The sequence below is a fragment of the Cervus elaphus genome, chromosome 20 (assembly GCF_910594005.1).
Source record: "Cervus elaphus chromosome 20, mCerEla1.1, whole genome shotgun sequence".
Classification (NCBI taxonomy): Eukaryota; Metazoa; Chordata; class Mammalia; order Artiodactyla; family Cervidae; genus Cervus; species Cervus elaphus.
In genome coordinates, this window is record NC_057834.1 from 66,563,566 (window position 1) to 66,575,825 (window position 12,260).

The 12,260-nt window shown below is 36.1% G+C and overlaps 1 protein-coding gene across 7 annotated transcripts in view; it reads right to left on the reverse strand.

The window, feature by feature from the left end:
• The window catches only part of AGL (amylo-alpha-1, 6-glucosidase, 4-alpha-glucanotransferase), a 98,079-nt gene that overhangs the window by 14,275 nt on the left and 71,544 nt on the right, over nt 1-12,260 (reverse strand). For all 7 annotated transcript variants that reach the window (XM_043876561.1, XM_043876560.1, XM_043876563.1 and 4 more), the window contains 3 exons: nt 10,833-11,058; nt 9,526-9,637; nt 725-860 (listed from right to left, as the gene is read on the reverse strand). In XM_043876561.1, the coding sequence (XP_043732496.1) occupies nt 725-860; nt 9,526-9,637; nt 10,833-11,058 (474 nt within the window). The remainder of the gene's footprint in view (nt 1-724; nt 861-9,525; nt 9,638-10,832; nt 11,059-12,260) is intronic.

A 12,260-nucleotide genomic window follows, 5' to 3' on the forward strand; every position in this document is an offset into this window, starting at 1 on the left:
ATTCCGGAGAAAAGAAAATATAGGATATAGGACTAAACAAAGCCAGGGAAGGTGAGCATCATAATTTGAAAGCTCATTTTTAAGGAAAATGAAACAGAAGTTCAAGATCTAATAATTCATCAAAATAAGTGTTTTTAAAAAGAACATGCAAAATATATAATGACAGCTTCTATTTAACAATTTTTTTTGACATTTCTGATTGAAGATAAAATTTGGATAAAAACATGGTTTCTTAGACTTGATACTATAGTAAGAACTTAAAATAATAAAAAGAAATGATGAGATAAAAGATTAAAACATTAAGGGGAAAATATTTAGAAAGTGAAAGGATTTCATAAAAGATAAGACAACTGGTTGTTTTCTGTATTTATAAGAGATAATAATAACGAATTATTTATAACAGTGAAAATACTTCAGGTTATAAAGAAATGTCCTAGCCATGGGGATAATGAATCATAAAACTTTCCTTTGAGGTGCTTGTAGGGAATCAATCCATGAGAACATCCAGAAGAGAACAGATAGGTTTACTTGATCACATATCAAGAGGATTGTACATGTGTATATTGGGGGAGAGAAAGGAGTACGTGGAAGGAGAAGTGGGAGGAAGGAAGCAAAATTTTGACTGATTTACCAAGAACACTTCGTGGTTAACAGAATAAAAGATTCCACAAGTATATCACTTTACAAATGATATAATTATATAAACACTATAAATAAACACTACCTTGGAGTGGCTGGGATTCCTTTGTTTCTAGCTCTGTCACTTTCTCCCATTTTATCCATCCATGTACCGCAATTGAAGCGATTTCCTCCATAAACAAATCCTGTTTCTTCATCAACCCCTGCAGTAATATTAAAACCTGACAATAAAAATAAACCATTTATAAAATTTAAAAGGAATATAATAAATTAGGAAAACTACTCTGGAGATCAATTTGGTAATACCTTAAAAGTTGAAGATGTGCAAATCAAAACTACAATGAAGTACTATGTTATACCCGCCAGAACGGCTAGCATCAAAAAGTCTACAAATAACAAATGTTGGAGAGGATGTGGATAAAAGGGTACCCATGTACCGTATTGGTGGGAAAGTAAATTGGTGCAGCCACTATATTTTTAATAGACAAGATAGGTCATGTTATTCATGCTCAAAACTGTTCACTGGCTCATTTCAGTATGAAAATTCCTTAAAAAACTAAAAAGAGAACTACTATATGATCCAGTAATTCCACTCCTGGACATATATCCAGAAAAGATGAAGACTGTAATTCAAGAAGATACATACATTCAATTCAAGAAGATACCCTAATATTCATAGCAGCACTATTTACAGTAGCCAAGACATGAAAACAACCTAAATGTCCACCAGCAGATGAATGAATAAAGACGACATGGTGTATATATATACAGTGATCTACTTTAATATAAGTCTGTTTGAGTACTGGTGAGATTGAATGCTTCCCTTATGTTTATTAATGGATGGTTGATGCACCTCCTTGGGCAAGCTACTTTTACTTCCTTTCCTATTTCCTCTATTATGAGCTAGGAATAGAGGTACTAGTTTTTGGAAAATGTTTGTCAAGTGATACACAAAGGCAAAGAGCTTTTTAATTTACTTGATACTAAATAACTGGACAGTCAATGTTTAGTGACTAAATCTCAGGGATTTGGCCATGAAGTCAAAAGAATGCACACAAAAAGGTACATAGGTCAAAATGACTATGAATGAACAGGTTGTTTCAGATGCATAAAGTGAGTAGAAAATCTATCTTTGCACTTCTTGATGAGCTGCCGAAGTATTCCAGGCTATTGGTGCCCTTTCCATAATCAACCCTGGAGAAACTACAGAGAAGTATGTGTGAGGTACTGATGTGAACTCACATAATGTTTGGGACAAACTAATGAAAACAGGTGAGACGTGACCAGCCTCTTTGGACTTTTATTTTACCTTGGCTCGTAAAGCTGTTGTTTTACAGCTTAAGAAGACTGCTACAGAGAACTAATAATCAAGGGAATATGAGCTTATTGGGAAAAGACAAACCTTCGATAGCAGAGGAGTCTAATGACTAGATGAGAGAAAGGAGTTGAGTAACATATTTCATATGAAGCAGAATTACTGTATCAATAGCACACAATAAGCAAAACAAATATCCTCAAACATAAGCAAGATATTATTAACAGGAAGTAGGAACAAAAGACATTAAAAATGACTAAGTGGAGATGTTAGGCCTGGAATTTTTAATAGTTGAAATAAGGAAAACAATAAAGTGATAATAAAGGGACTAAACAGTAGATGGATATAGCTAAGAGTGAAATTAGTGAGATGGAGGACAAGATGGAAAAATTCTCCAGAGGCAGCAGGAGTGGTTAAAGGCAGACAACAGAAGAAAAGCTATGGGGATAGAAATAAACAAGAAGATACTCAGACAAAAGTAACCCCAGAAAGTGAAAAGAAATAGTAAATCTCAGATTAAAAGGGCTCATAGAGGACCACATGAAACAGATACGAAAAGTTAGCGTAAAAACCCCGATTAAGACAAACAGATGGTTCTAAAACTTCAAAAAAGAAAGAGTAATCACTTCTAATAGAATGAGGTATAGGTCCATAAGACTTTCAATAGCTTTACTGGAAGTAAGACATCAACAGAATGATATTTTCTAAAGCACTGAAGGAAAAAAGCATTTATGTCTAATCTGTCATTTAAATATGAGGGCATAATAAAAATACTGCCAGTCATTCAAGGCCTTGGTGGGTTTGACATGTAAACTGTTGTTGTTTAGTTGGTAAGTTGTGTCTGACATGTAAATTACAACTAAAAAATACTCATATAGCAACAATAAAAATAACTACAGCAAGACGCTGTAGTAGTAGGAATTTTTCTGAGAGGTTTTCATATATTAACATAAATAAATAAGCTCATTTGATTAAATCTAATAAGGAAAGAAAGAAATCTTGGAGGATATAGACAGGGGATGAAAAGATGATCAAATTACACATCAAAATTTATTGTTGCCTAAAAATAGCACTAACCAAGGAAAAGAAAAAGAAGAATAGTCACAACAATTCAAACTGAAATTTCATCTAGATAATATCAAACATGGATTGGGAGAGAGGTGCATACAATAAATTACTTAATCTGTTAGGGGTCATTATAGATTTTAACAAGGAAACGAGTACAGACATGAAAAATGAACACAGATATAGGTCATAAAAACAAGAGTCACAGGAACAAAAACAGAATGGATTATTTCAGAAATCCTACCCTACCTTCATATCACAAAGATAATCTCTCATATTGACTTTTATTAACTGTGTATGGTTTTGCATTTTACAAATATTTTTTAAAGAAACAATTTATACAAATTGTTATATATAATTATATTAATGATATATAATTTTTATATAAATTGTTTCTGAAATAAACAATAGGATTTCTGAATAAAATAGGTAGGATTTCTGAAATAAAATATGTTGAAGGACACGATAGATAAATTGGGAAAAGGTCTGTATAATTCTAACATTAATGATGGACAAGTACCTAGAGTAAGCCAAAAACTCCTGGTAAACAACATGAAAAATATCAGAATGCCAAAAGAAAGATGAATAAAGGTATAGAATAGGAACAAATAGTTTATAGAAAAGGAAACTTTCCAAAGATGCAATAAACATATGAGAAAATATTCAAATTCAATAACAGGAGAATTACAAGTAAAAACAACTACATATGGTTTTATAACCACATTCAGCATTAGAGGATAATGCCAAATGACGTTGGTAGGCATGGGAGTACATAAGAAGCCACTTTGGTTGGTAATGGGAATAGATACTGGTGCAGTAATTCTGGAAAAGAATGTGGTAGCGTTGAAACAAAGGGCATAAAAGTATAGTATATATAGCTCTGATATACCGATGTTAACTGAAATAAGCCAGACATAAAAGGACAAAAATGATGTAATTCCATTTATTTGAGGTACCAAGAATAATCAAATTCACAGAGACAGAAAACAGATTAGTAATGACCAGGGACTGAGGGAAGGAGAGAATGAGAAATTACTGTTAACTGGGTAAGAGTTTCAGTTTGGGATGATGAAAAAGTTCTGGAGATGGATAGCAGTAATGTTTGAAAAACAGTGTGAATGGTTGAAAAACAGTGTGAATGTACTTAAAGTCACTGCACTGTACACTTAAAGAAGGCTAGAATGATGTGTTTTATGATAAAATGGTAAACATGTATTTTACCACATACACTCAGCAGTAAAAAAAACCCAAGCAATCCAATTAGAAAAGGGATAAAACAGAGTTTTATCATCAAAGAAGGGGTAGGGATGGTAAATATGCACATGAACAGATGTTCAATACTGTTAATAGGAAAATGCAAATCAAAAACACAATATGTAGTAGTCTACATGACTATCAGAATAGCTAAAAAACAAAACAAAAAAACAAACAAAAAAACACCAAATTCTGGCAAGTATGTGGAGAAATGATCTGTTCAGTTTGCTGGAGGAGTGCAAAATGTTACAACCACTTTAGAAAACAGTCTCAGTTCAGTTCAATCACTCAGTCATGTCTGACTGTTTGTGACCCCATGGACTGCAGCACACCAGGACTCCCTGTCCATCACTAAGTCCCGGAGTTTACTGAAGCTCATGTGCATTGAGCGATGATGCCATCCAACCATCTCATCCTCTGTCATCCCCTTCTCCTCCTGCCTTCAATATTTCCCAGCATCAGGGTCTTTTCCAATGAGTCAGTTCTTCCCATCAGGTGGCCAAAGTATTGGAGTTTCAGCTTCAGCATCAGTCCTTCCAATGAATATTCAGGACTGATTTACTTTAGGATGGACTGGTTGGATCTCCTTGCTGTCCGAGAGACTCTCAAAAGTCTTCTCCAACTGTATTTAAACTCCAATACAGTTTAAAAGCATCAATTCTTCAGTGCTCAGCTTTCTTTAGTCCAACTCTCACATCCATACATGACTCCTGGAAAACCATAGCTTTGACTAGACAGATCTTTGTTGGCAAAGTAATGTGTCTGCTTTTTAATATGCGGTCTAGGTTGGTCATAACTTTTCTTTCAAGGAGCAAGCATCTTTTAATTTCATGGTTGCAATCACCATCTGCAGTGATTTTGGAGCCCCCAAAAATAAAAAGTCTGTCACTGTTTACTTGCCATGAAGTGATGTGACCAGATGCCATGATCTTAGTTTTCTGAATGTTGAGCTTCAAGTCAACTTTTTCACTCTCCTCTTTCACTTTCATCAAGAGGCTCTTTAGGTCTTCTTCATTTCTGCCATAAGCGTGGTGTCATCTGCATATCTGAGGTTATTGATATTTCTCCCAGGAATCTTGATTCCAGTTTGTGCTTCATCCAGTCCAGTGTTTCTCATGATGTACTCTGCATAAGTTAAATAAACAGGGTGACAATATACAGCCTTGATGGACTCCTTTCCCTGTTTGGAACCAGTCTGTTGTTCCATGTCCAGTTCTAATTGTTGCTTCTTGACCCGCATACAGATTTCTCAAGAGGCAGGTCAGGTGGTCTGGTATTCCCATCTTTTTAAGAATTTTCCACAGTTTGTTGTGATCCACACAGTCAAAGGCTTTGGCATGGTCAATAAAGCAGAAATAGATGCTTTTCTGGAACTCTCTTGCTTTTCGATGATACAATGGATGTTGGCAATTTGATCTCTGGTTGATTTCATCTGACAATTTGATCTAAATCCAGCTTGAACATCTGGGATTTCACGGTTCATGTATTGCTGAAGCCTGGCTTGGAGAATTTTGAGCATTACTTTACTAGCATGTGAGATGAGTGCAACTGTGTGGCAGTTTGAGCATTCTTTGGTATTGCCTTTCTTTGGGATTGGAATGAAAACTGACCTTTTCTAGTCCTGTGGCCACTGCTGAGTTTTCCAAAGTTGCTGGCATATTGAGTGCAGCACTTTCACAGCATCATCTTTTAGGATTTGAAATAGCTCAACTGGAATTCCATCTCCTCCACTAGCTTTGTTCATAGTGATGCTTCCTAAAGCCCACTTGACTTCGTATTCCAGGATGTCTGGCTCTAGGTGAGTGATCACACCATCGTGATTATCTGGGTCATGAAGATCTGTTTTGTACAGTTCTTCTGTGTGTTCTTGCCACCTCTTCTTAATATCTTCTGCTTCTGTTAGGTCCATACCATTTCTGTCCTTTATCGAGCCCATCTTTGCATGAAATGTTCCTTTGGTATCTCTAATTTTCTTCAAGAGATCTCTAGTCTTTCCCAGTCTATTGTTTTCCTCTATTTCTTTTCATTGATCACTGAGGAAGGCTTTCTTATCTCTCCTTGCTATTCTTTGGAACTCTGCATTCAAATGAGTATATCTTTCCTTTTCTCCTTTGCCTTTTACTTCTCTTCTTTTCATAGCTATTTGTAAGGCCTCCTCAGACAACCATTTTGCCTTTTTGCATTTCTTTTTTTTGGGGGATGGTCTTGATCCCTGCCTTCTGTACAATGCTATAAATCTCTGTCCATAGTTCTTCAGGCACTCTGTCTATCAGATCTAATCCCTTGAATCTATTTGTCACTTCCAAGTATAATCGTTAAGGCATTTGATTTAGGGTCTAGTGGTTTTCCCTACTTTCTTCAATTCAGAAAACAGTCTGGCAATTTCTTATAAAACAAAACATGGATATACCGTATGACCCACATTATTGGGAACAGTATGTGAATTGTGAACTTCCAGATGTTCAGGCGGATTTAGAAAAGGCAGAGGAACCAGAGATCAAGTTGCCAACATCTGCTGGATCATCAAAAAAGCAAGAGAGTTCCAGAAAATCATCTACTTCTACTTTATTGAGTATGCCAAAGCCTTTAACTGTGTGGATCACAACAAACTGTGGAAAATTCTGAAAGAGATGGGAATACCAGACCACCTGACCTGCCTCTTGAGAAATCTGTATGCAGGCCAGGAAGCAACTTTAAAATTGGGCATGGAACAACAGAGTGGTTCCAAACAGGGAAAGGAGTCCGTCAAGGCTGTATATTGTCACCCTTCTTGTTTAACTTATATACAGAGTACATCATGAGATATACTGGACTGGATGAAGCACAAGCTGGAATCTAGATAGATGGGAGAAATATCAATAACCTCAGATATGTATGCAGATGACACCACCTTCATGGCAGAAAGCGAAGACCTAAAGAGCCTCTTAATGAAAGTAAAAGAGGAGAGTGAAAAAGTTGGCTTGAAGCTCAACATTCAGGAAACTAAGATCATGGCATCTGGTCACATCACTTCATGGCAAATAGACAGGGAAACAGTGGAAACAGACAGATTTTACTCTTTTGGGCTCCAAAATCACTGCAAATGGTGATTGCAGCCATGTAAAGGACTCTTGCTCCTTGGAAGAAAAGTTATGACCAGCATATTAAAAAGCAGAGACATTACATAAAAACAAAGATCCATCTAGCCAAGGCTATGGTTTTTCCAGTAGTCACGTATGGATGTGAGAGTGGGACTATAAAGAAAGCTGAGCACCAAAAAATTAATGCCTTTGAACTGTGGTGCTGGAGAAGACTTTTGAGAGTCCCTTGGATTGCAAAGAGTTCCAACCAGTCCATCCTAAAGTAAATCAGTCCTGAATATTCATTGGAAGGACTGATGCTAAAGGTGAAACTCCAATACTTTGGCCACCTGATGGGAAGAACTGACTCATCGGAAAAAACCCTGATGCTGGGAAAGATTGAAGGTGGGAGGAGAAGTGGATGACAGAGCATGAGGTTGTTGGATGGCATCACCGACTCAATAGACATAAGCTTGAATAAACTCCAGGAGTTGGTGATGGACAGGGAGGCCTGGCGTGCTACAGTCCATGGGGTCACAAAGAGTTGGACATGACTGAGCGACTGAACTGAACTGAACTGATTGGGAATTTCTCCCAGAGAATTGAAAACTTAAGTTTACATAAAAACCTGTATATGTTCACAGCAACTCTATTTGTATTAGTCAAAAGAATGAAAACAATCCAAATGTCCTTCAAAAGATGAATGATATATCCATAAAAGGGAATACTACTTAGCAGTAAAAAGTAATACAATATTGATATATGCAGCAACATGGATGGTTTTCAAGGGGAATTATATGTAACCATATATATATATATATATATATATACACACACACACACACATACAGTACAGGTTACATACTACATATAACTTATGTTCATATATATATATTATAGGTTACATACTATACGATGGCATTTACCTACATTCTCAAAATGCCAAAACTATAGAGATGTAGAACAGACTGGCAACTGCCAGAGACCAAGGATGGTTGCTGTGACTATAAAGGATAGCACAAGAAAAACCTTTGTGGTGATGGAATAGCCCTATATCTTGACTGTGGCAGTGGTTACATGAAGTTATACATGGGATAAAATTGCACAGAAGTACACACACACACACACACACATGAGTTAATGTAAAACTGGTAAACATGGAATATGTTCTATAGGTTAATTAACAGTATTATACTGATATCTATCTCTTGATCATGATACTGCACTAAAGTTACATAAGATGTCCTCATTGGGGGAAGATGGACGAAGGGTTCAGGATACTCATGTATCATTTTTGTAATTTTATATCAGTCCCCAATTCTTTCAAAATTGAAAAGTTAAAAAAAGACTATATGTGCTTAAAGAAATGTGTATTTCATAAAAGTACATTATTATACAACAAACCCCATTGGAATATCTCTAAGGGGAATGGGTAATAAAATGAAATAAATTGTTAGCCTTGCATTGGCTAATGATGATGAGTATGTGCCATAAAAATTGGAATATGATGAACTTCAAAGATGTTAAAATATATATTGATTTTAACTCTGAATACTAATAAACCTCTTTATAAGAGCCCAAATTACAAGGGCAGACAAACTATGTATGAAATCCTAGCTCTGCCACTTAGCAGTTCTGTAGACTCTGGGCAAGCTACTCTGCTTCAGCCATCTTATCAATTAAAATGGGAACAATGAAACTCATCCCCAGTGTTCTTAGGAGTGTTAAATGGGAATAACATAGGTAAAGTAGTTAGCACAATGCCTACCTAGCACATAGTAAGCACTCAATCATTAGTAATTATTATTATGATTATAAGTGTAAGCACCAAATTAGTTTTTGGTGTTTTCAAAGTTGGCTGACAAAGGATATAAAATTTTATCTTTCCTCCAGAAACTAAAACTAAGCTGGCAAGATCAGAAACTCTTAACCTTTTTCATTATTATATTCTGAAGTTTTATACACAAATAAAATACTTGTTGAATAAATGAACAATTACAAGGTTTAATTTCATCTCATCATTAAATCTTTATTATGTACCTAAAGTTATATACCTTCATGGGACTTCCCTGATGGTCCAGCGTTAAGACTCTGCACTCTCATTGCAGGGGGTGAGGGTTCAATCCCTGGTCAAGGAACTAGGATCCCACATGCCATATAGCGCGGTCAAAAAAAACCAAAAAAGTTATGTACCTTCATCCTTCATGTTCCGATCTATCTGTGGACCAGCATTCCTTTCTCGGAACTGTATGCCCTGCATGTGTCTTTGCATAGCTTCCTGTATTACTTCAAACAATGGTTGATCCTGTTTGAGACATGGATGTTACCTCTGTTAGAAATTACATTTTTCTTATCTTCTTCCAAATTCTACAACTGAAATTTTGTGAAAACATGTATTTTCCCTTAAAAGAAGAAATAGGGATCAGGGGTGGGACTGGGCAAAGAAGAGGCCTTCATACATCATATGATACAGCAGACCTTTTGCATGTGAACATTTAACATATTGTAGTTTTAACTATAAATTTCTGTGACATGAAATAACCTGTAATTCTGCTGATACATGAAAAAGGATCTTGTGAGTTGTGTGATCTGTTAGAGTAAACAGTTCAGCTAATAAACAAATCCAGCTTATTATACAGAAATCCGAGTTTTAAACTGGCATTGTTCCAATTCATCCACATACATAGCAATGGAGGCAAATTATATACTAAAATGGTAATATGTTTACATTAAAAAATTTTGGGGCAAATATTCTTCACACACTTCATGATATAAACATCGTAGGGCTAGCCCTGGGGTAGCCCAGAAGCCCTCCACACCAAGTAAACTGTAACATAAATGCAGATCAGATGTGGCGAAAGTACAATATCCTGTTCATTCTTGACTGGGGGTAAAACATACACAAACATTTATTCATTCTGTGCTGCACATAAGATAAACTCTGAACTCCCTGGATTGGTAGCCAAGGCTCTCCACAATCTGGCCCCCACTCTCCACAATCCCTTGCCACTTGGCAGGTGCCCTACACAAAAAGCCAAACACTAGATGGAGCAGTATGTTCCAAGCTGTGCTTCAATTCACCCTGTGCTTTTGTTATTCTGTTAATCTGTAATGTCTTCTCATAATTTCCCTCATCTCGGACGAAATCCTACTCAACTTTCAAGGTTAGTTTAGGTGAAATTTTAATTATTTTCTGTAGTCCTCCCTGAGACCCACTACGAGATCATCTCTCTTTCTTTTATGAGACTAAAAGAGGCACTTCTCATATATTTCTTTTTGCAGTGATCGTATTAGTAATATACACATATCACCTCTCCTACCGTGTTGCAAGCTCATTAGGTAAAGAATAAGTCATCTCTGCAGTCTCTCACAGCAGCAGCAGGGCTAAATAAATACCAATATTTGAAGAATTTGTAAGACTCAGATTCTTAATTACATGTATTTTTATATTAGAAAGTAACATTATTCAGGAAAAAATTATTTTAAGAAATGATCTTTACCACTGTGCCGGCAGACAAAGGAACAGAGTCATCTGTAGGATACATTCTGGAAACGGGGCAGTTGAGAATGTCCAGACCATTTGGAACCATTTTGCAATAATCCTGAACACACTGCAGCCACCACCACACAGCATCCCGGCAGTTGTATCTGGCGTGAGTCCCTTCACCCAGGAGATTAGGAATGAGGCCATGTCTCAGGGTACTAGCAAATGCTAAAATGATATTCCTAAAACAACAGAATTAGGTGAATTGTTTGACATGAAAATCATTTTAAAAACTAAAGCAATCTGTATGACTTATCCTCTGGGAGAGTTTTTTTCATCTGTGGAGTTTGGGACCAGGTGATTTTTAAGGTCTCTCATAACTCTAGGTTTTACTTTTGAAATCCCTAGTATTTCAAAAGAACAGGAATTTTATTACCTTAAATGGCAGATACCAAAAATAAAGCAAACATATAAGAAAATTAAAGGTAAAAACTGACCCTGAAAAACATAATTCGTTTTCAAAAACTTGTAGAGAATACCATCATATACCAAATGACAACTTTGTAAGATGGCATGGCATTCTAAAAAGAGCATGAGACTGAGAATTAAGAAGACTGAGATTTAAATCCTAGTGTTGCCATCTGTATAACCTTGGAAAAGTCATTTAAAGTTTTTTTTTTTTCTAAAACCATTTAGAAATTTAATTAATTCTGTGTATCAGGTAATACCTCTCTCTTAAACAATTGTGTAAAAGGAGCTTTTTTATTTTCTGCAGTACAAAAGTGTTAGTGTGGAGAGTGACACCTCCAATTAATAAAAGGTCAGAATAGTAGCAATCTTAATTATCCAGAACATGTCATACACATGGAAGTTGAGTAAAAAGTCCTCTGTCCATGAATATCTCTGCAGAGGGTGGAAGCAGAACTATCTGTGGTAGAGACAGCCATATGTCCACCAAAATGGCTTTCCTAAATGTCCCAGTCAGATGACAGCATTCTCCAGGAAAAAAAAAAATTAACTGCATGGAACAGGAGTGTTTTCCCCAGGCTCTCTTTCCCTCTCTGCCAGCTGACCGGAGAGAACCCAGAGGTCCTGGAAGATTGTATATCATGCAGATAAAGGAGGCTATATCCCTTAACTACCATGTGGAAAACTGCCTCTTGAATACCCATATAGGATCAGAAGATCATAAACTTTGTTTATGAAAAGTCCTTGAAATTTAATGGCTTATAATTCATAGTAGTTAGCACTACTCTAACAAAAGAATTTTCTTCTGGGAAATCTTCTAGATCAGGGGTAGGCAAACTATTTTTCTGTAAAAGGCCAGATGTAAATATTTTAGGCTTTGTTGGCCTTACATAGTGTGATCATACATTCTTCTTCTTTCAATAATTCATTAAAAAGGTAAAAACCATTCTTAGCTCACAGGTCATACAAAACAGGT